A 26,513-nucleotide genomic window follows, 5' to 3' on the forward strand; every position below is an offset into this window, starting at 1 on the left:
ATTATTTTTAATAATATCACTTTTACTTTTCTTTAGCAGAACATTGTGATTACAGTTTATTTGAAGAAATAAATATTTCAATAAAAGTCATGCATTTTTTCCCTATCTTTTTAGTTTATGATATGTTTAATTCCAGTAAGAAATTCTTGAAGAATACCAATATTTAGTCTTGATGCAGAAGAGCAGAAGCACTATCATATCTATAAAAAAAGAACACATCCAGACAGTTGTGTGGCACTGCACATTTTCTCCCTTCCATAATTCTACTAGGTACAAATAAGAGGCAGACATGACATCATGTATACAATAGCAGAAAATAGGCAAAATGTATATCCTGTTTTATTTGGGAAAGAATTAATTGCAAAACAGTACATATAAAGCACACCTTACACCCATAGTTTGTTTTAATTCATATATATATATAAAAGAAGATGACAGTTAAAAAAAAGTCAAACAGTATTCCAAACGTTTAGCAAATATCTAGTCATCATAAAGCCTTCAAAAATGAATAACCTCCTACATCCTCAAACAAGCTCTATATTAGCCAAAGTTTAAACACATTGTCCATAAATAAAACTGAGACATATAGTTTTTACCCTGTTTAAATTCTCAAACTATAAAATGTGAGGTTTACTGATTAAAATTTAAATATTCTAATTTAATACAGATTTTGTTTTTAGAGTCCCAAACCCCATGTAGGGTAAGTTTTACACTATTCATGCTCTTATTCTAACCATGTCTTTTATTTGAACTCTATTACAACCCCTAACTTATGCCTTACATAAACCCATACAATTATCCAATTTTATCCTAACCCTACAGTCATGACAGTACAGATTCCTGAGAAATGCAGAAATTTGTATAATAAGTTTAAAGGTCTTATTATGGCTAACAACAGTAGATTTTTGATTATAATGACACTGATACAATACCCAAACGACAGACTAGGTAGGTTTAAAATGAGCAATCACATCAAACATTTCTCTTCTCTACTACCATGGAAACTACAGAGGATCTACTACCCAACTTTACATCTTAAATTGAATTTCCTTCTCACACTGCTCTTATGATTGTTACTGATATATTCAGTACTGATAAATGAATATTTTGGCTTACGTTAATGCTGAGGTGGTTTAATAGTTACAAACTGCAAAGGATTTACTACTGAACTTTATATTCTTAAATTGAGTTTCCTTCTCAAACTGTTACTATCATTGTAACTGATATCTTCAGTTACCGGTGCGGTAAATGAATATTTTGGCTGACATGAATGCTTTGATGGTTAAATTGATACAAATATAAACCTTTTGTTCAAATCAAATCAAAAGATTTGTTGTACCTACTCTGTGTGGCGCACACTTAACTTTCATGACTATTGTTCTAGCTGAGAGTTTTGTGGTTTTAAAACATGTTTAACATATGGTTTAACCTTAAAACAGGAATCATTCATTTTTTGTGTTTCAATATTATCATTAACTATTTAAAACTTATCACAAAATAAATAACAATTAACAATTAGCCATTTTCATTTCATTTTGAAGAATTTTTCAATGTTTCTTCATTATTCATGGAATTTTCCTTCAGAGTTTTCTCTTGTTTTTCCTTTTCTTTTTCATCCTTTTCTTTCTTTTTTTCTTCTTCTTCAATCAGCATTTCCTTTTTACAGAGATCAATTAGTTCAGAAACTTGGGAAGATTCCAATTTCACATTTTCTTGACCCAGCAATTTAATAACCTATAAATAAAAATTAAAACAAGTAACTAGAAAGATTTCTGACATTATACAATCTACAAGTAAACTTCAGAATGTCCTTTAACAAAAGTTGAAGCTAACACTTTTTTGCAATAGTAAGTAACTGCAGCCTCCTTTTGGCTCTTGATGGAGGTAAAAAAAAATAAAAAAAAATTCTAAGCACAACTGTGTAGGATTAAATATTGAACACCATGCATTTACATCCCTCGGACACTTTTTCAAAGAAAAATGTGTCAACAGACATAATATTATTATGAAATTTCGTCCAGACGATATTTATCAATGAATTGTGTCCACAAATGTGAAAAACATGGCATGTAAACTGGAGTATTGAATTCATACAAAATGTGATCATCAGCAAGTGTAACTAAACATAATTTATTTAATAAAACAATATTCTCTCTTTTGTTATTTTGTCAATAGTTCTTTTTTTTCAATTTTTATTTTATAGTTGGATGCTATTAATATTATCATGGTTGTTCTTTTCTTATAGGCATTTAAAGCTAGTGGATATGTATTTTCAATATCTTTATAACTAAAATAATTGAAAATGCTTTGGAATTCAACACTCTTCATCTTTGATCTATATGAATGAATGAATGAATGATTTATTATAGTGCAACCTGTATATATACAATAGATACATATCATTACAATATTACATTATAGCCAGCCAGATAGGCTTACGATGCACCAACAAATTAAAGTTCAAAATTTTGAAAAATAGATAACACATTGTTTTGGACGAATGTCTAAATTATTAGAAAATTCAACAGTTCAAGTAAAATAATTAAATAATTTCTCTTCTGATACGATCACAGTCCAAGATAAAGTTCGCTATACTTTTGTTGTTGTTAGATAACAGTTCATTTAAGGCAGCATATGGAGGAAGTTCATTTATGCCTAGAGGATAAGCACGATCTGGTGATATTGCAGTAAATAGTTTATTTCTCAAAACAGAGTAACGATCACAGTATAAAAATTCAAATTATAACTGGTTCTTAATTATTTAGTTTTTGTAATAGAAAATAATAACATATCTATAGCTAAAACATGTCAGTGATTTTTTTATTATCTCCCTTCAAATGACACTTTTTTCACAGTAAAAAGTGTCCTCTTGTTGTAAATCAACCTTAACAGGACAGAATTTGATATTATTTTATCATGAAACTATGTCCAATTGAATGGACACTTTTTCATAGCATAAGTTCATAGCATCAGACACATTTAAATGTATGTTTTCTGTGCAAACAAGATCAGGCCTTGATGTAATTAAAATTTCAAGTTCTGACAGACTCAGAAAACAACCAATCAAATCATTGGATTGGTGTTTCAAGCACAAAGCTTGTACTTCAAGTAAAGTTATCTGACCAAAAGGCCTTGGGTAAACAATAATAGGCACAAACAAATAAAACAATTAGTCTCCTAACTTCATTTGGGTGACTTCATTAGATTAGAAGCCAATGTCAAACATCAAATGCTCTTAAAACAACATGACCTAGCTTTGTCCTTCCCTTGTTGACTTCAATGGTACTGATAGTCTGTACTGTGTGTACTCATCTCCCTGAAGATTGAATGTTTAAGTACAAAATATTTACCTTAAGAACATGACTAGCATCAATTATACCGTCTTTGTCTTCATCTAAAACTGTAACAATCTTCTGTAGTCGGACTTCATTGGGAACTTTTTGTAATCTCCTTAAGGCCAACACCATATCATTTATACTAATAACTAAGCCCCTGAAACAAATCAAATATTTTTGTAAATCTCTATCAAACTATTACAATATATGCCTTTTATTGAAATGTCAAATCAACATGTTCTGATACATGTATATGTATATACAATTCTTCAAAAGAAGTTGATGACTGCTCCGAGCATGCAGCCTAATGGTAAATAGCAAGTTGAAATTCCACAACTGGTTGGTCAACTGGAAGGTAGTGCAAATTTAATCTACAAGTTATCATTATACACTCAAGCACAAATGTACTACCAGACAGCTTCAATTCTGCAAGCATTTCTAAACTTTTCAGCAAAAATCACCTTTAAAGGGGAATAACTCTGTTATATTTTTTTATTGCAGGTTCAGTCCTGTTGACATATTTGTAATCTTTTCCTGCTGATTATTGTTCCTTTTACGTGTCTATTTATCTATAATAGTTTTAATGTTTGACTTGTTTAGTAAATTTTCATATAACAGTTTTTAGGTTATAATTCTAACAACAGTAGGACAACCAGATTAGAAGGCACACTCAATCTGAAAGTCATCTTCACATATTGATATTGTGCTTTAAGCGAATTGTTGTATTTTCTAGGCTATGTCATGGGACAAAAAAAGCTACATATTAAGAAAATTGTATCATTTAAAAGGTTAATGACATAATAACAATCAATCAATCACTGGTCCAAATATAGGCTGACAATTAATTGAAAAAATAAATTTTGTGTGAAAAAAGGTTTTCAATAATATGAAAATCATTTTAAAGAGGTTTACAATACATAAGTCTGGTTGACTGTGGACATGGCCTAAAATACAATAATTTCATTTGACCTAAAGGTTACAAGAGCGCAATTATTCGTAATGCATTTTCCATAGGGTACCACTGGTGTTCCGTATTTTTTTTCTTCTCGAAGACTACACAAACTAGGGAAAAACGGTTAGCAGTTCCTGTTACTAGAAATGCCAGTCTTGCATTACAAACAAAACCAGGTGCTCCGCAGGGCGCAGCTTTATACGACCGCAGAGGTCGAACCCTGAACAGTTGGGGCAAGTATGGACAAAACATTCAAGCGTGATACAGCTCTGAATTTGGATTGTGATCAAATTTTTGACATTACATGGGTTTTTTTACACAAAACAAATGTCAAGATTTTACAAATCAATTAAAGATTTCTTCTTATTTAAATCTAAAATTAAATAGTTGACACAGCATAGGTTTCTGACACAGAATGAATGTGGTCTAATGAACTTAAAAGTTTTTTTTTGCCTTTGAGCAATTCACTATGCTGTTGAATATTAATCCTCTCAAAAAAATGTTTGAAGAAATTTTCTTTTTATTTATGAAATCTGAAATGAGAAAAATTTAACCCCCCCCCCTTTTTTTCACATCCCCGTTTCCCTTTTTCCAAAACTGATATCAATTCAAATTTCTAATGGAGTTTGCAACAATAACTACTCTTTTAAATACATCATAAAATATTAAAATGTAAAATAAAGTGCTTGTTATCACTGAATGGTAAAGATTGGTTGGTAGTAAAAGTGAATATACATTGTTTATTGTATAAAACAATAAAAAAAACTTCATCAGCAACATTTTATATTGGCAAATTTCCAATGAAGTTATTTACATAAAGTTATTGGCAAATAAAAATAGAAAATGACATCATAGTCATGTCTGGCAAATTTCCAACATACATTATCTAAAACATTTTAGATAAGATAAGGAAAAAAAGCTTCATCAGCAACATTTTATATTGGCAAATTTCCAATGAAGTTATTTACATAAAGTTATTGGCAAATAAAAATAGAAAATGACATCATAGTCATGTCTGGCAAATTTCCAACATATATTATCAACTACTATTCTATACAAAGAAAGATAACTCCAATTGAAAATTAATTGCTATTGCACAATATTGTGCAATTAGATATTTCTTGCTATTGTGCAATACTGTGCAATTGAAAATTTCTTGCTATTGCACAATACTTGATATGGAATCCTGATTTGGACCAACTTGAAAACTGGGCCCATAATCAAAAATCAAAGTACATATTTAGATAAAGCATATCAAATAAGCCCAAGAATTTAATTTTTGTTAAAATCAAACTTAGTTTAATTTGGACCCTTTGGACCTTAATGTAGACCAATTTGAAAACTGGACCAAAAATTAAGAATCTACATACACAGTTAGATTTGGCATATCAAAGAACCCATTTATTCAATTTTTGATGAAATCAAACAAAGTTTAATTTTGGACCCCCATTTGGACCAACTTGAAAACTAGGCCAATAATTAAAAATCTAAGTACATTTTTAAATTCAGCATATCAAAGAACCCCAAGGATTCAATTTTTGTTAAAATCAAACTAAGTTTAATTTTGGACCCTTTGGACCTTAATGTAGACCAATTTGAAAACGGGACCAAAAATTAAGAATCTACATACATAGTTAGATTCGGCATATCAAAGAACCCCAATTATTCAATTTTTGATGAAATCACACAAAGTTCAATTTTGGACCCTTTGGGCCCCTTATTCCTAAACTGTTAGGACCAAAACTCCCAAAATCAAACCCAACCTTCCTTTTATGGTCATAAACCTTGTGTTTAAATTTCATAGATTTCTATTTACTTATACTAAAGTTATGGTGCAAAAACCAAAAATAATGCTTAATAGGGCCCCTTTTTGGCCCCTAATTCATAAACTGTTGTGACCTCAACTCCAAAAATCAATCCCAACCTTCCTTTTGTGGTCATAAACCTTGTGCTAAAATTTCATTGATTTCTATTTACTTATACTAAAGTTATTGTGCGAAAACCAAGAATAATGCTTATTTGGGCCCTTTTTTGGCCCTTAATTCCTAAACTGTTGGAACCAAAACCCCCAAAATCAATCCCAACCTTCCTTTTGTGGTCATAAACCTTGTGTCAAAATTTCATAGATTTCTATTCACTTAAACTAAAGTTATAGTGCGAAAACCAAGAAAATGCTTATTTGGGCCCTTTTTGGCCCCTAATTCCTAAAATGTTGGGACCAAAACTCCCAAAATCAATACCAACCTTCCTTTTGTGGTCATAAACCTTGTGTTAAAATTTCATAGATTTCCATTCACTTTTACTAAAGTTAGAGTGCGAAAACTAAAAGTATTCGGACGCCGGACGACGACGACGACGACGACGCAGACGCCAACGTGATAGCAATATACGACGAAAAATTTTTCAAATTTTGCGGTCGTATAAAAATATATAGGGTCATGTGGCTCAAATTGACTTAAAATGCAGTTGAAAAAGATCGTCCATTTTTTTCGCTTAATGAAAAAGGCATATTTTTAATGGCTCCGACGTGCAGAAATGCAAGATATTTTCTATACTTCGTAAAATGTGAATATGATTTTCGACAACTTTTAAACATTTTAAACCTAATTGGATAAGCTTTCAATTAAATGTAATTCAAATCCTGTATCATCCAATCAGAAGCCGTATAGGATTCTATTCTGAGTACCAACTTGCCGGTGAAATGTAAACAAATAATTGCGCTCTTGTAACCTATACAACCAACAAAATGGTTATAATATAAAATTATTTCTTACTTCTTCTCTGAAATTTTCTGCATTACTTCATCTCTGGTTTCTATATCATCAATATCTGCATAGATTAGATTTTTCTCCTTCAAATCAATCTCCTCATTAATCCTTAGTCTTTTCTGGTGAAGATCATCAAGCTTTACATCCAGTTGATTAACCAGTTTGTCTACTTTTTTACCTAACCTCTTAGCAGACTTGGATTCCTTAATGTCTTCCTCATCTCCACCAGAAGCTAACATAACTGACTTAAGATCTTCTAAATCCTACAAAAGTACATAACAAAATTACGATAACATCATTTCACTACTTACTGTGAATGCATTTAAATTCATGGCTACTTTAAAAGGTTTGCCAGAACATTTTTTAGAGTTTTATGTGGTAATTTCCTTCTGTGGCTTACACAAATTCAGTGCATAAACATTCAGTAAATCAGTTTCTTATTAAACATTGTAATTTGAAAGATTAAGCTTCACCCTGAAATCTATAAAAATAAATAAGCCAAAAATAATACTGATTCTATATTTACATATTGTAAACTAATTCATTTTTCCATTTGAAGCTTATGATATCACTTATGGCTTTGGTTATATATTCTAAGCTTATTGCACTCAGCCTATGCTTTAGGAATTATTGATTTGTAGATTTCTCAAGATTGTATTGTATTTACTGTGCTTAATCAATCACCTTTGTGGTAGTGAATTACCAATTGCCTGACCAGTTTAAAAAATTGTCAATACAATTTGTCCATTTAAATTGTACAATGGGTATTGTGAGAGCTATTATCAACAGGTTGTCATTTAACTACCTGTAGATTTACCTGGTTGTTTTTGACAGAGCTAGATAGCTAGCTTGCTTTCCTCATGTCCAATGTCCTGAATGGACTATTCTATTTAGATATGGGACATTTTACATGTAATACACTATTTGTTCTTTCTAATAAAGATATTTATTGTAAATTAATTTATTTTGCTAACAATCACAATTAAATCATTGCTGGTAAATCCCACTTTCATAATGAAGAATAAAGCACTGAAATTTCTATTTACTAAGCCATTTGTACTTTTTTTTTATATATTGAAAATAAATTTTGAACAGTAATTCCAATTGAAGTAGATCCTGAATATTAAATGAAACTTAGCATCACTACTATTCAATTTCAGGAATCGTAATATAACATGAAAATATATCCCATTAGAGAACACCAAGCCACACATGATTCATCTTTAAGAATTATTCACAATTAGATGGGCTATCCAAAAAAAAAACATTTCACAAACACTTTAATTCCATATCAGGAATCAGAAACTTAAAATATATCCCACATTAAAAACACCATGAAGCAAACATATATCTACTTTTTTATAAACTAAATTCACTGATTGTAATTTCCATCTCGAATGTTTAGAGACACAAAAAGAAATGGCTTAAAATGTTCAATATCTAAATAGAATAGTCTATTCAGGACATTGGTCATGATACATGAGAAAAGGATGCTAGCTATCAGTCATTTAAATTTTACCTTTAAGTGAAGATTTTTTACTGGGTAGTTAAATGACCACCCGTTGATGAGCTCTCACAATACCTTTTGTACAATTTAAATGGACAAATTGTGTTGACAATTTTTTATACTGGTCAGTCAATAGGTATTGCAATACCACAAAGGTGATTGGATAATGACAGTCACTTCCTTGACCAAGAATTGTCCTCAGTTTGTTATATATCTCAGGGTTTTCACTAAGGCGAGTCCATGAGTCCTGGACTCATCAAAATCTGTCTGGACTCACCATTTTCAAAACTGGTGAGTCCACAGATGCATCAAGATTGAAATATTTTGTATAAACTGAACACAGTTAAACACAAATATCATCATTTTATAGCAAAAGTTTAAAAGTGATGTGAATTTAATGTCATTTCATTGCTCTGTTAGCATGATTAGGAAATGGAGACTAAAATATTACATTATATTGCAATAAAATATTTTATTGTATAGCAATATAATATTTCCCACATAACGTAACCAAAAGTTAGCGTGCAATAAATTCTAATATTGCACTAGTGCAATAAATCTTCAAAATTCATGACGTCATCAACGACAAAATCTTAGTTTAAACCAATTTTTACTTTTAAATATTATATTGCTATACAATAAAAGGGTTATTGCATGAATATTGGGGAATATTGTCCCTCGTAGAACATATATTGCACTCGCAAGCTCGTGCAATATAAAATTCTACTCGGGACAATATTCTCCAATATTCATGCAATAACCCTATATTCTTCTTTCTGTTGGACTTATCATGGCTAAAAATGGACTCGCCTTCAAAAATGCTTAGCGAGAACCCTGTATCTGATTTCCCGTTCATGACAATTTTATTTAGTACCAAAAGTAAATAATTATGCAATGGCAAATAAATTGTAATATGTCAATAACTAAATAAATAAAAAATATATATTTCTGAAGGTGAAACCAAAGTTAAACATGAAAACTCAAGTATAAAATATAGGCCAAACAGAAACATATGTGTCCTTATTGTTTTGTAAAATATCAGAAGAAAGAAAGTAAAGTTTTTTTCATATGTGACTTTATCCTTTAAAAGCTTTGTATAATAAAGTACAGTCAATTCAGAAATGTTGGGTACATTTATTAATGTAATTTTTGAAGAATGGACATATCATGAAAAGCTGCATAAAAATGTATGCATTAAATACCAGAATGAGGCTAGTTCTTATTATTGCAGTACTCACACAGTCGCATTATTTGCATTAACTAAATCCTCGCAATAATTTCCTGAATTAACAGTATCTGATTTTCACTTACTTCTTTATATTCATCTACATCTTCTTTAAGGTCCTGTAATATTTCTTCATCAATATTAAACTTCTTCTCCATAGCGATGTTTTCTATGGCTGACTCAATCTCCTTGAGGTCTTCGTCTGATAATTCTTCATCTGTATGAAGAGTTTTGATTTCTGTGGAGACAAATAGTTACTGACCAGATTAGAAAAAGCATGTAGATGTACATTAAGTAAATCTTCTACCATTTAAAATGCACTAGTTTGCTTATTTTACATTTGTCATTTCAGAGCCTTTTATAGCTGACTATGCCGTATGGGTTTGGCTCATTGTTATATGGTGACCTGGAGTTGTAAATTGGTCTCTGGTGAAAAATTGCCTCATTGGTATCACACCATATCTCATTTTGTATATATCTAGATATAGTATGCATAAATAAATTTTTCATAAAAGGACATGTAGTAGACTGTGAAATGCTAGTTATATGCAACAAAATCAAAAATTCTTATTTCTCACTTTTTCAGCTCCATATCAACATGTCAAATAAGCCATATGCCATTCTTTGCAACAAGGGAGGTTATTCACTATTTATGATTTTACAAAATAATTAGATTTCTTACATAAACTACACAAACAACAAAACAGATTGCTTTTTAACTATATCCTCATAATACAAGTTTATGAACTGTGGGTCTTACTACAAAATTTTCTTTTGGTATTCTAACAACCAATAAAAAATACTTTCTTGTTCAATGTAAATTAACAAAACATACCATAAGTTTAATCTTGTAACACAACTTATTTAATAAAAGATTTTTTCATGAAATGTAATGTATTAAAATAATTCTTAAACTTGTGAAAAATAAAGAGTGCAGTATTCATCTGAGATTAATATTCCATACAAAGAGTTTACAGTAGATCTTTGCCTTCCTGAGCATTTTGCCCCTGTCAGATTTCCCATTTTATTTTATTCAATCTTGGACCATAGTTTTTCTAATAGTACAAAATAAAATATTAAAAAAGTGAAATCAACAACAACACTGTTAATTGATGTTACAAAGTAGTACTTATATGAATGCAAATTGACAATCACACATACAAGTGGTCAATTATTGGGTGTTATTTTAGATGTTGTCCAACTGATTTATGAATGATTGCATCTTGTACACCAGAGCAAATTATAAAAATGAAGGTTAAATGTTTTTCAAAAATACCTAGATTATCCCCTGATATCACTGTTGATTCTTTTAGACACAATAAAAATATTTGTTAACACGAGACACAAAAAACGCCTATGCCATTAACTAAAATAAGGTACCAATTAGCCTTACTTCTTATGGAAATATTTAATATTGTTAAAAAAAATAAGTCGCCCGATAAAGCCTTTTTGTACTGCGGAGTTGTGCAGCAATTAACAATCAATATTGTTAACCTAAGTCAACATGACACATAAAGCACATATTCATAACATTTTCTATCAAATCTACAGGAATAGGTTATAATGTAAGGGATTACACACTAGTACAAGTATTTGATATAATGTAAGGGATTACACACTAGTACAAGTATTTGATATAATGTAAGGGATTACACACTAGTACAAGTATTTGATATAATGTAAGGGATTACACACTAGTACAAGTATTTCATTCATGTGTTGACTAGTACACCAATGATTTGATTATTAATTAGAATTTAGAAGCTGGTCATTAAAACAATCAAATAAACTGACTGATTGATTGTTGGTTGCTTAACGTCCAGTGGCAAATATTTCATGCATATTCAGGACGAAAACAAGTTAACAATAAATACAATAGGTAGGTTGATACAATGGAGGCCATCTAGGATGATGGTCGGAGAAATTTGGACTGCCACTGGAAAATGAGGGTATATTGGATAGGGACAGAAATTTTGCCTTGCAACAGGCCACCTACGGACCTCTTAAATATTTAAGAAATAATAGAATAGCTGCACAGCAACAAGTCACAAGATATTTTCTTTCCCAGTGAAAAGGGGAGGGTAAAACACTAGGCTTCAAATATTAAACTTAAGGAAAAGCCAGGTCATAACTTGTACATACTTTTTCTGTTCAATCTTAGTATTGAAAGGGTTTTTTTTATATTCTATAACATAAAACCAGTTTCCTACATAGTCATATATTCACAATTTGCTGAAAGTTATTTAGAATTTCAATTCAAGTTTTAATTCTAACTTCATTTGTGACAACCTTTGACATTTTCTTTCAAAAATGGACATAAATATACAGATTTATTCAAGAAGTCATATCTATGAAGATCACACAATCGCATATGGAAAATCAGAGCCATGGATTTCATTATGGGTCATTATCCTTAATGCACCATATAATAAAGGTGTAAAAGCTATGGAGTAATTAAATGTATGCAAAGTAGTAAATTTTTATAGAACTTTTTGTAGGAAATAAAGGATTGTTTTCCTTAAGAAGCTGCATCACAAAGGGCTTTTAGAGAAATTCTTAATTCAAAAAATGAATTTCACATTGTACCCCAAAAATTTAACTACATATGTGAAAAATGTGTCAACATTTCTATGAGCCATCACACATATCCAAGGTTACAACATGGGGAGAGGAATTGATGAAAAGGATCCAATTACAGATTTCCAGAAATGAATTAAACATCATGACCCATATGTATTGTTCCAATTTCAAATCATCTAAGAATATTGTACACATTTGAATCAAAAGATCAATTTTATATCGCTAAAACTTATCTTATAGTTATTCTATTTTCTATAAATACATTAGATTACCTTCTTCTGCACGTGCAGCAATTTCAGGCGCATTGTCCATTAATAGTTCTCCTTCCATAGCAACCCTGGCAGCAACGGCCTCTGCCTCATCAGCCTCTTTCTGAGAAAAATCAAAACAAACATTTCAATATCTTGGTTTTACTCCATCAATAAATTAATTTTCCTTTGAAAAATGTTTCAAATTCTTAAAGATCAAAACTGTTATTTATCTAAAATTATTCACTTATTTCCAATTTTTATCTGATAGGATTTCAAGAACTGTTAATTCAGAAATTCTTGTCTGCATTTATTATTGTGTCTGCTAAATAATTGTAAGGAGTTTATTAATTAGTGTGATTTCAGGAAATTAATGAGATCGAAACTTAAAAAGCTAGTTTTTAATTTTGCAACACCTTTTTTTTGCGATTTTTACAATAATATATTCAAAACAAAACAACTTCTGAATTAACAGTATAAATAAAACTGCAACCATGTGTAGCAGCACAACATAAGAACAAACTGTTAAAATTATTCAAAAAATTATTTCAATCAACACAAACACAAAAGAAAACAAAGAAGCAATCTTAGAGTACTCACATATGATGAAACCTAGATCAAAGCCCAATTTCAACTATAAATAAAATTACCCTGTTTTCTCAGACTAAAATATCAATAATTTTTTACACTTTCAATAGATTAAGGTCAAGTAACATTAAATTGGCTATGACACAGATGTTGGTAAAATTCTGAATACAACTTTGGCTCATTGACTACAATGGAGAATCGAAAAAAAAATATGCATTCATTTCTTACATTCTCTCAAATACAACTGATTGAATTCTTTCAAAATATGTGACCATTTGTATAGCAAGCACATAAATTTGTTGAAAAACTTTCTTAAATGTGTTAAAGTCTTCAAATCCATAGATTTTTCTTGAAAAATAATATGTGTTGATACATACATGTAAAATAATGATTAGGTCAGCTATTTCATTTTCACATTATACTTTACTCTATTAAACTGCACGCCAAAGTTATAGCAATGTAAATGAATGGAAGTGCTTAAATAAAACCATCTAGGGAACTGCACTTTGTATGTCAGAAGTAATTCTGTGAGGTTCAGTTACATTCTTTTGTTTATAGCTATAGGAGATTGTGTGATAAAAAAATGTTTATGAGACAGTTAACAAGACCAAAACAGAGTGTGTCTTAACATATTAAGAAGAAGAGTTATAAATAGACTCTCATCTATCTAGAAATTGACATTCTGAGTGAATGAGATACAAACGGTTTACTGAGGGTGGTAAAGGGTTATTTTCGTGCAACATGTTTTGCCATTTTTATTTCACGTGCAGCCTGAAAAAGGTTGTTATTCATTGTGTTTCGTGAGATCGGTATCGAGAAATTTTATTTCACGTTCTTCCATGCAAAGACCCCCACCCCCTTTACGCTCCTCTTTATTGTCTTGAAATTTTCATTTATTATCAATATGCTTATAACACTTACATTTAATCACAATTGTTATTTACCCAATTTAGTGTTTCTAATTTATTAGTGCTTATGTAGACAAGAATATTTCTTTTTTGATGTTATGAGATATTTTCTGAATGTTGACACACGGAATACAAACCTGTATTTGTTTTTGTTTTTTCAATTCTTTCTCTTCAGCTTTAAGTTTGGTTTCTTTAGCAATAGCCTCTTGCTCAGACTTCAAAATTTCAATCCTTGTTGCTGGATCTATCTGTTCACCTGATATGGCAGCAACTCTAACTGTGGCTTCAGCAGTCTGCAATTATGAATGCCATAGTATTATTGAAAAATAATAATACTAAAATTACTCATAAAACCCTTATATAAGAAATTAAAACCCAAAGTTGTTCATAAAAAATAAAGTGAAAATAAAGTAAAACAGAATTCAAATTCATTGTTAATATCAAGTATCTTTAAATAAAATAAAATAAAAGGTAATCTATAAGGACTTTTCATCCATATTTATAGCTATTCATTACTTAATTGTACTTACAGCAGTCTTGGGAAGTGACTGTATAGTTTTCTGTAGTTGTTCTACTGGGGACAGATGTTCAGGTAGATAAAGTGCCCTTGACAATAATAATAAAGATGTCGGAACATGTTGATTAAGATGAAGGTCTAGCCATTGTTCTAATTGGAATATCAGCCTCTCTTTATCTACACCTAAGGCCCTCATTCCTCTTGCTCGATTAGCCTGCTGTAATTCCTGGACTGTCAATGACTCAATACCTTCTTTCTGAATCATCTGTATAAATAAATCATGTATGTTAATTTATAATTACTGTAAATATTGCATAAACTTATAATTGATATGTTGAATACAACGGTGTGAGTTAATTATAATTTATTGCAATTTTAGGAAAGGATTCAATCATACAATTAAAGCTATCAAAAAAGTTAAAAACTTTTTGAGAAATCTATCCTGTGAAGTTGGGATTATAAAAATTTCCCAATTTCTGAATTTCCAGAATAATAATGTCAGGGTTTAATTGAAATATTAGTCATGTTATGTTTTCTTGTATGATCATGAAAACTTTTAGTTGTACATGTATTTGACAGGACTATTAAGAATTCAAAATGAAAATGAAGCTGCTTTACATTTTTTGTGTGCATGTCTTTGAGATGAACTGTTTAGCTAGTCTACATAAATTAGTTTTTGTTTTGTGTTTGTCTTTTTAATTTTTAACAAGTCCTTTTTCTTGTGACATATTGCCTTCTGTACCGCTTTAGTCTCTACTTCTCGGATATCCTGAAAAACAACAAAACTCACAAATTTTAAAGTAAAAATACTTACTTTGTCATCAACCAGAAGTCGACGTAATTTTATGTCTAGTTGAAATCGTAACATTTGATCGGTTCCTATAGGTATGATACTAAGTACTCTACATAAGGCCTGGAGCTGACCTCGAGTCAAAGAATCTATTGTCACTTCATCTTCAAACATTGTAGAAAAGTGAAGTATTTCTTCATTTGAAACTGCTATTCCTTCACTTCTAACCTATCAAATAAACAGCAATAAAGTTATCAACTTCAAAATATATCATTTATAATTATACATTAAATTACTTTAAGAGGTGGATATCTACAATTTATTCACTTGATCATTCATATTTATCATATACAATGTAGCATGTATAGTAAGAGGTTAATATGTTAAAAAAATTTTGATTCATTAACCTTGCATCTACATGTAACAAATGAGTCATTATTTATTTCATCACATTTTCTATTCTTATAGGAATGAATAAGCCTTCATCACCAAGTTTCTTTGACAAAGCTGTAAACCAGACTTAATTTAAAACTTCATACTCAATGTGCGAGACTTCAGACCAGGCAAAGATAATGTTTTAAACAAAAAAATCTACCACAGCTCTTTTTATAGAATCCTGCTAATATTTATTTTTTATTCAACTTCAATTACCCTTCCGGAGCACCTGAGATCACCCCTAGTTTTTGGTGGGGTTCGTGTTGTTTATTCTTTAGTTTTCTATGTTGTGTCATGTGTACTATTGTTTTTCTGTTTGTCTTTTTCATTTTTAGCCATGGCTTTGTCAGTTTGTTTTAGATTTATGAGTTTGACTGTCCCTTTGGTATCTTTCGTCCCTCTTTCAATAATAAGCATATACATGTACAGTCAACTTTACTTATTACATTTGCATAATTTTTCCAGCACAAACTGTTTCCTATCATCTAAAATGTTTGCATGATTTCAAATTGGCCTAAAAATGTTTAATTGAAAAGAAAATAAATTTCATCTAGATAAATATTGTAAATGAAACCATTTCTTTTTTTTTTATCAAAATCACCAATACAAAAAAAAATATTTGTTTTTTTGTAATAAGTTTCAAGAACTGTTTACAATTGATTGCACTTATATTTTCAAGTATTGCAGCAAACCTTTTCCATAAAATCTGTGAATTCCAACACCATGCTGGGTGCATCTTTCTTCTTTCGTTCCAATGATGTTTTCTGTAAAGTCTCCTGCAGTAATTTGGCCATTTCCTGTTTTCTTTTTAAGCCTTCCTTAAGTAAGACATCAGGCTAGAGAAGAAATGAAATTAATCAATTAAAATCCCTTCTATTCAGTTAATACTTTACATCATTATTTCAACATTTTTAAAAGATATTAAAAAATTTTAAATAACTCTTATAAATATGAACAAGTTTATTGGCATACGTGTAAATAGACATGTAAGGATAATAAATACTCAAGTGAGTGTAGGAAAAAGTCACAGGAAAAAAAGTCACAATATATATCATGAATGAAAATTGGCTAATGGTCTGCACATATTATATTTAGGAGAAAAAGTAACAATATATATTTTGTATGTTTTGAAAAAAAGAACATATCGTCGCTGGGCTTCTAAAATGTCGTATATGACTTTTTTGGCTAAAAATACTTTTTGACAACAATGGTCTGGGCGTGAGGAAATCTTCGGTATTACAAAATAGCATACAGTTAGACCAATCAAAATGTGTAAAATAAGACATATTACAAAATTGCCAATGTCAGTTGTTTGTAAAGTTTGCTTCCAAAATGTTGTATGAAAACTTGAAAATGGGTGTAGAATGGCTTTGGGAAAAAAATAATTGTATATTTCTGTGAAAATAATTTAAGTTCTTGGATAATCCAGAAATGTCAAAGTTTTTATTTCACTGCTATTTACAAAAATGTTCAAGTTTACATACGACAGTTTGGAAGCATGCATTTTGCCAAAATTTTCAAAGCCTGTTTGTGAGATATTTTTTTATTGAAAAAATTGTAATTTACAACATTTTAGAAGCCCAGCGACGATATATTCTATTACATGTACCATGATTAAACTTTTATTAGTTAACACGCATTTATTTATTGATTTACTTTTGTAATTTTTTCTTATATATTGTGTCTGAAGTAACAAAAACAATTCAGCTTAAATATAAAAAAATCTTTCTCAGACCAAAAACAGCAAATCATTATCAATCATTTGTATGTCCTGGGGTTGAAGTCATAAAACTTTGCTCAGTGCTCAGAGCACAAAAATCATGCTCGAAACATGAAATCCAGTATTTTAATTGGTTGATTCTTGAGTCTGAGTACAAAAATCGTGCTCGAAAGTTTTATGACCGCAAGGCCTGATCACCGATTTCCTATTAGCCATTATATTATAAATCAAATGTCTTTGGTAAAGTCCTGATGAATTCTAGTTATTTAATAATATCATGTTTTTTTATGACCTCTGTAACTATGACTGCAAATGGGATACAAATGATATAAAAACATAATTCATCAATGTTTTCCAAATAACAGTCAAAGTTATCTGCCCTTTCACCAGGTCCACACAATTTTAGATGTCTGTACATAGTCTACAGTACGCCCAGGGAGTTTGTAATCCCAAACTCCATCCACCGAGATTCTTCCGGTGTCACACCAGGTAATTAATTGCCCTAATCCCTCTTATCTATGCCGACAAGCTACAGTCAGGGTATTGTAAAATTTCTCATGAAATAATCAATCATGTTTCCTGTCTACCTGTGCGTTCTACAAATGTATCTAATTTTACTTTACATAATCATTTTTGATGTCGAATTGCCTTGAGCAAACAAGTGTTTTATAATTAAAATGTTTTTATTCTTCTCCGTCGATAAATATAATTTCTGGTTAATTTGGAAAAACACTTTGACCTCAATGTTTTGCTCTCTCTTTTCTATCTCACAGGTAAATGCATACGTTATATTTAGAATGGACTTGCTTGTTTAAAATAAACGGAAACTATCGGCACTGAAAAGTGTGATGGAATTAAAAAAAAACATTGCTGGGTATTGCTTAGTAGTTCCAGTATTGCCAAGTTTTTGGTTGTTTTTTTTTGTCACCGACTTGTATCATTGATCTTTAGCATTTCTATGTAGAACAGACATGTACTGAATTATGTCGACATCAGGAATACTTCCGTAGCTGAACCAAAATTATCCAAAACGATGTAGCCACGTGACATATTTCCATACGATACATTGTAAATAATTAACAATTTTAATTGAACAATCAGATTCATAAGAACCAATATACCTTTTTTTCATCTCGTCCAAAGGTGCTAGGTAGAGCGTTAGGAAAAAACTTCAAATAAAATGGTATCAAAAATTCAAAGAATGGAATTATAATTAAAATCAGATAAGGAATCATTCTGAAGACGTCAGCTGTAGTTCTTCTTAGCTGTAAAGTAGAAAGAAAATTATTGTATGTCATTGATAGATAGAAAATACAAACACACTGTAAAATTTTAGTTTCTTTTAAGATCTTTTTATTATAATTGAAAGTTTTTTTGTGGATTAGTTTCACAGAAAAGTTATGTTCCCTCAACAAAAATATCTCATGCAAGTTTTTTTTAGCTTTATGTTTAGGTTGTCTTGGCACATTTTGCAGGTTAAATTTGTTGCCACATTTTGGTAAAGGCATTTAATTTTTAGCTCACCTGGCCTAAAGGGGACAAATAGAAAAATACAGTGTTTGACTTATGTCTCTCAAACTAAAGCAAAAGTATAACGGTTGCATTATTTCATGCATCAATTATGAATAAAATATCAGGTGAGTGACAGAGGGTCCAAGGAGCCTTTAGTTCAATTTCTCTTCCCTTTTTTTTTTGCATATTGTAAAAAAAAATCTTTAATCAGAAATATAAAATATACTTACTTGTTTCAGCTCTCTTCGAGTCAAAGTCTCTCCTTTCACTATGCTCTTCCATAAGTAAGAAACAGCTATTCTTAACTCTTTGAAAAACAAAACAAACCCATCCAGATAATATTTTCCATGTTTTTTTATGGTTTGTAATAATGTTGGTTTAGCTTTCACAATAGTGCTCTGTTGGTCTCCTGTTAATTTGTCATCCACTTTTTCTTTGTCAACACCAGGTTGTAAATCTTTATCACTAACTCCATCTCCTTTTTTATCCGTTCTTTTCTTATCTTTCAACACTTCAACAGCTTTTTCAACAAATGATTTATCTTTTTCATTATATTGTGAGGATATGTGAAAATATCTAATGGATCCTAATGGAATACCTAAAGAAAAATCTGGACTTATAAGGTGCTTGGTCTTATAATATGAACTTGATTTATTGTGCGTAAATGAACAGTTATAGGATGGAAGAAAGGTATAATTTTGGCTGCTTGATGAACGATGTCTTCTGTACTGTGGTTGTGTTGACCTGAAATATGAAAAGGTAGACTTAATTTCCAGGTGGAATAAAAGCAAGAAGATAGTGAGGCAATCTTAAGTAAGAGAACACAAACTAAAAATTCAGCAATTTTCTATAAATAAAGGGCATAACTCTAAAGAGGTAAAATCGATGCCATAAAATCAAACTTAATCTTTGTTTTGTGGTTACAAGCATTGTGTATAAGTTTTATAACATTAGAAGAGGCATTCTTAAGTTAGACAACTGACATAAAAAATTCAGCAATTTTTCCATCTGTGTCATCACCTTCATGTAAATTCAAGCTTAATCTGTGTTTTGTGGTAATAAGCATTGTGTATAAGTTCCATAACATAATATGGTTCAAAGGCAAACTAAAATTGTAGAAAAGAAACCAATTTTGTGATGAACAGACGTATGGATTTACTGACAGACCTGTAAGGGTAAAACTTAAACCCCCTCATTTACCCAAGATGACACCTACATGTAAGTACATTGTAGCTCTTGTAATGTATGAAGATTCTACAGTGACAAAAATAGGGGCCAACAGATAAAGAAGGTAAATGATATAAATACTTACATAGCTCCATGCCGCTTACAACATCCACAATATAATGGTGAAATGTTGTTAATGGTATCTACAAGATATATAATGTACTAGAACAATCAATTGTGGTATTTCTGTTTTGTTTTTAACATTAAAATATGTTTAAATTAAAAAAAAAAGAATATTATTACAGACTGTGTCCCCTTTTACTGGTAACGCCTGCCTCATACTATTGTCTGTCCTGGCTAATACTTATGGGGCTGATAATTAATTCATGTGATACACATGTGTTGTTTGATCTGTCGGTCACTTGTTAAATATTTTTCTATATTTGAAGTCTTTGATTAGTTATTCTTTAATCAATGATAATCAAATTAATACCATTTTTATACATACATGTATATTACTTTTTTATTTCAAAAGTAGGGTGAGCAGACTTCATTGGCAAATACACCTGGTATTCATTTAAATTTTTGTTTATGTATTCATTTTGTTTTTATATTGACATTTGAAAACTACATGTATACTGAACAATATGGGCAACAATATCGTGTATCTTGTACGATTGACAGGAAGACAGGACAGAAAAAAAACCCAAATGCTTCCAAAGATTTGACAACTATTTGAACTATGCAATGCTATGTCCTAATTACATAAAAAAAAAACTCTGGATAATGAATTAATTTATTATTCAGCATTTTCAGTTTTTTTGGGGCACTTATACACCTTATCACTATTTGTCTGCCATTACTGGATATCACACAGGTTCCCGTAAAATTTTGACGTCATAAAACAAATTCTAATGTAACGTTCATTTTGATTGGATAACGTCACTTTCTTACATGGCATCAATTGACAATTGATGCTATGGGACGTACGCGAATGCGCAGACGGCATATGACAGATTTTAAAAACATGTTTTAACGTTGTTTTCTGTCAGTTTCATTAGAAATAACGCGTCGCCAGTAAACTTAATTTGCGACCATCAAATCCCCAATTGATGCCGTCGGAGCTTAAAATACAATACAGTTATCTCCTAAATATCTGACGCCACAATGGAAAAGTGATTGTTTTTAAGCGTCAAAAGGTCAAGCGGACAGGTCAGCCGAGATTAGCGATAAGGTGTATTGTAAATTCAGTACTTTACATTCAGAACAGAAACGGCTGGTGAAACTATGCAAGAAAGGAAAAAACTAAAAAGCAACTGCGCAAAGCGCGAAGACAAGAAATAGCGCGACAACGAGATGAATCGCTACAGAAGATTATGAACGCTAAGCAAAGAGATAGCAAAATATTCCATAAACTTGTAAATGCACAAAGGAAAACCAAAAAATCTTCCATATCAGATCTGACTGTAGAAGACAAAACCTACTCTTCTCGGGAAGAAATACTAAAAGGTTGGAACGAGCATTTCAGCAAGCTCGCAACACCTGAGTCTAATACCACAAACTCCGATCATACCAACAAAGAATTTGACATAGACATTATCGAAGAAATCTGCAAACAAAATGCTGTACCATTAACTTTCACAGCTGAAGAAATTGACAAAGCCATAAACCAACTGAATACCAACAAGGCACCTGATATATACGGTATTACAGCAGAACATATCAAATATGGTGGAGATACATTACTGCAGGCAATAACATCTATAATCAACAACATCTGCTCCTCTGCAACCATACCAGACTGCATAAAACATGGAATCTTAACACCAATATTAAAAAACAAAGGACTACCAAATGAGGCAAAAAATTATAGAGGAATCACTGTACTCCCAATTATTGGAAAAATCCTGGAACTACTACTGAGGAAATTGCTAAGAGACATCATTGATATTCTCCAAAACCGATTACAAAGAGGTTTCACTCCTGGGGTATCTCCTCTATACAGTGCCCTCATCCTCCTAGAATCCATAGCAGAATCAATGGACCAAAAGATGCCTGTTTTTGTTGCTCTGCTAGACGCCAAATCAGCATTTGATGTTGTCAATCTTAACAGCTTACATCGTAAACTCTTTCTATCAGGAGTAGGTGGGACCCTCTGGCTACTTATCCGCCAACTGAGTACATACGCCACAACCTCTATTAAATGGAACGGTCTAATGTCAAAACCATTCCCTGTACAACAAGGAGTAAGACAAGGTGGGATATTAAGCACTGAACTGTACAAAGTTTACATCAATGATGTATTGGACCAATTAGAAAACAGCGGCCTTGGTAACTACATCGGAAATATATACTGTGGATCCCCGACTTGCGCAGATGATGTTGCTCTCATTGCCAATTCTCCTAATGACCTCCAAACAATGATAAGCACGGTTGAGAATTACAGCATGCAAGAGAAATACTCACTCCAACCAACCAAAAGTGTCATATTAAAACACGAACCACCTTCAAAAGATACAGGCTTCAACTTCAAAATTAATAATATAAAAATGAATGAGCCAGATTCAGCTGTGCATATTGGCATAAAACACAGCTCTGATTTAAAAAAAACTATCAGCATTCACGTTGATGAAAACATCTCAAAGGCAAGACGAACTATGTATAGCCTGATGGGGGCTGGTCTGCATGGAAAGAACGGGCTAAACCCACTTACTTGTCTTCACATTTTCAACGTTTATGTTCTTTCAGTTCTTATCTATGGAATTGACATTCTTCTTCCAGACAATAAACATTTAGAGCCACTAGAAGTATTCTATCGAAAATCAATTAAACAAATCTTGTCCCTTCCCAACAACACTGCGGATGCAGCAATTTATACTATAGCAGGAGTTATACCACTCCAAGGCATTATACACAAAGCAGCCTTAAACATATACAACAAGATTTGTGGTATGGAATCATCTGTCGAAAAAGATCTGGCAGAAAGACAACTCTCGATATCTGGATTTAACTCCAAAAACTGGTTTTCTAAAATACGTTGCTTACTTGCACAATACAATCTACAATCAGCTCATGAACTTATACAGAACCCAGTCAGCAGATACAAATGGAAAGCAAGTGTTAAGAAGGCAGTGGACAACGTTTGGCATGAACAACTCAGGACAAAAGTATCATTATTCAGCTCTCTTCACAATTTATCTGCAAATAATATTCTATGGCACAATACTCATCCATGTCTTGCAAGTGTTGGTACCTCTGCACAAGATATTAGCCGCCTACAACCAAAATTAAAGCTATTAACAGGAACTTATTACCTGCAAAGCAATAAGGCTGCATTTAACCAAAACTCAATAGATCCAACGTGTCTTCTCTGCAATGAAAATTCAGAAACTGTTGAACATTTTATTCTGGACTGTAAACCTCTGAATAACACTCTTATACCATACTTGCATGAATTAGACTGCTTTCTTCGTAGCATTAAAAACTGTGATAAATGCTTTAACCTAACCAGCTTAGTAATAAATAAACAGCTTATTTTAGATCCAAGTAGATTATTATGCGCATGTGGCTGTAGATGCAAATGTATGGACAACTGCTTCAAAGTAGAATATATAAATAGAAAACTGTGCTATGCTTTACATACCAAAAGAAATAAACTTTTGAAAGCTCTACCGTCAAACAAACGAAAGGGCCATTGAATGTAGCCAACATTCACCCCACGGGCGTAGATTTTTGCTTTTCTCGAATACTGAAGACCCCTGTAAATATAGTCCTGTAAATATATATTGTGAACTTTTAAACCGATTCTGAAAAGAAGTGCTCCTTTAAAGGAGGGAATTCCTTATACAGATACAGATACAGATACAGAATGGTAGAAGTAGACAAAAATAAGGCATTTTTCTTGTATAACTTTGGTCATCCTGGACGAACGTGCAAATCAGTTTTTAAATTTATCTCAAATAAACGTTTCTTTAGTGAGAAAAAGCAGGCGCAAATAAAGTACCTAGCTTAACTCTACGGAGTGACAATGGACCGATTAAACGGTGTGCCATATTTTGACTGCTGTTCGATTAATTCCAAATCAACCCGAAAATAAAACCATTTTTCAGACGATTCAAGATCATCGGTGTCAAAATTGTGCAGTATCAATAACCTTCTTGTTTTCACGGAAAAAGCGTAAGGATGATGTTGTCAGTGTGAAGGTCACATTTTATTTGACAGCTAACGGACGGATGAATGCAAACTCGGCCCATTACCAACTCGCCCTAGTACTACTCCCCAACACTTTCTACCAACTTAGTATGTTTCCCGGCCGTTATTGAAATTCTTGACAATACTATTAATATTTGTATATTCCGTGGCATACTGAATGTTTTACGGAGAGGAGAACCTACTACCAACTCGCCTCGATCATTTAAACCAATATTTGAACTACCACTGAACGACGTGTAATCTCACTGAATAGATGCCTATCAACTCACCAAATTAATGAAAAGAAGTTGAACCCCTTCTCCGGCTGTTAATCTAAAGGCAACAACAAAAGTTTATGCAAATATTTATCAGCGAACAAATAAGCTTCACAAACGGCCATGGTTATAACCGACCAACAATAGGACATAAAACACAGCATAGAAAATAAAGACTAAACAACACGAACCCGGCCACCAATAACTTGGGGTGACCTCACCTACCCTATAATATATATGTGGCACCCGTCGTGAACATGTAACAGTAACTCAAGTCTAGATGTCTTTTGGTTATTTGTTTCGTTTGATTGTTGTCTAGTTATGTTATCAACGTTTCAATGTAATCAACAGAAGGTTAATTTGGAAAATTTGTGGCACCGGACTTTTTGTGCGTAAATGAATATGGAAATTCATATCTTCTCAGTCAGTCTATGTTATTATTCCGCCTGTATGGTTGTTCAACACTTCTGACTTTATACATTAATCACACATCACACAATGATATACTTTATTAATCCACAAGCAAATGCAAATGTGTGGGATTCTATCAGTATCTCGGCCTCATAGCAGGGAGGGTTCTAGTCCAAATAATTATGACGTCTGAGAAGGTTATTCTTAATGCTTGCTTTGACGCCCTTCTGTGACGATGTAAGGCGTCAAAGAAAGCCTTTCAAGACGTGATAGTTATGCCTCGTTCACACGGACATTTAATTCGAATTGAATTCGAATCGAATGCGAATCGAATTCGCTAAATGCGTTCACACACTCTTCTTTTTTAATTCGAATTGATTCGAATTGGCTAATTCGAAATACCCAATTCGAATTAGAAATACGTTTTTGTTAATACGAATTAAAAGTTAACGTCGTTTGGACAGTAAAGCGCATTGTAATTCGATTAGAATTGACGTTAGGACGTAAAACGTTTCGAATGCGAATTAAACTAATTCGAAGTAATTAATGCGAATCGAATTCGAATTACGTATGAACTCAGCATAATTTGAACTAGTAGGTTAGATCATCGGTGCCTTCCTTGATCATATAAACATAAACACTAATGACTTCTTTTCGTCTATTTGGCTCATTTTGTGTCACACTGTCTTAAATCAAAACGCGATAAGTCCGTTGCCAAACCCGATTAGTGTGGAAACGCCGACAAAAACCCGACAAGTCCGTTACCATTCTACACCGTAGTATTGTATATAGTCATAGTAACTTAAGTTATGATCAGTCCTAAAATGATCGAAGGAGGAAGGGAATGTTTTGAAATGTAATTTTTTTTTAGTTATTACACGTTCATTTTTTTAATAACAAATATGTTGTATTGATGATCTTTCAGGTATACAGTTAGCAATGGCTCTGACACTCGTTCCACAAATAGACCGTGTGAAGTCATAGCAATCTCAGTCAGTAATATGCTGACCATTTTTCATTAACCACCAGGGGATAATCATAAAAATAAGAAGATGTGATATGATTGCCAATGAGACACCCCTTCAACAGAGACCATTAACACAGAAGTTAACAACAACTTTGCAGTGTGTTTTTCTCTCTCTCATTTCTAATTCAAAATGTTTATCAAACCATTTTTACAACTTTATTAATTTTATATCTATAAACGTAAATTATAAATCTCTTTTTATGACTTTTTATTGAAATTAACCAGGAATGTTTTCGACCTGTAAACAGCACATACGAAGAGGAAGCATGTCTTGAAATATTTCAAATTACGATGTTTAAGTCGGGAATGGTACATACGTGTTTGATAAATTTATTTTTGACTTATTTAAAGGAACTT

The 26,513-nt window shown here is 31.6% G+C and overlaps 1 protein-coding gene across 1 annotated transcript; it reads right to left on the minus strand.

The window, feature by feature from the left end:
- Positions 1-1,387: 1,387 nt before the first annotated feature.
- On the minus strand, positions 1,388-24,406 carry LOC143071987 (mitochondrial proton/calcium exchanger protein-like). The gene is made up of 13 exons (XM_076246724.1): positions 24,256-24,406; positions 20,398-20,455; positions 19,316-19,829; positions 18,695-18,838; positions 16,546-16,689; positions 15,443-15,646; positions 14,642-14,893; positions 14,249-14,404; positions 12,640-12,739; positions 9,874-10,025; positions 7,062-7,318; positions 3,351-3,492; positions 1,388-1,734 (listed from the first exon to the last, which is right to left on the minus strand). The coding sequence occupies exons 1-13, from the start codon at positions 24,302-24,304 to the stop codon at positions 1,531-1,533; spliced, it is 2,376 nt and encodes a 791-aa protein (XP_076102839.1). The 5' UTR covers positions 24,305-24,406; the 3' UTR covers positions 1,388-1,530.
- Between the last annotated feature and the right edge of the window lie 2,107 nt (positions 24,407-26,513).

Source organism: Mytilus galloprovincialis, chromosome 4, assembly GCF_965363235.1.
Source record: "Mytilus galloprovincialis chromosome 4, xbMytGall1.hap1.1, whole genome shotgun sequence".
In the NCBI taxonomy this organism is placed as follows: Eukaryota; Metazoa; Mollusca; class Bivalvia; order Mytilida; family Mytilidae; genus Mytilus; species Mytilus galloprovincialis.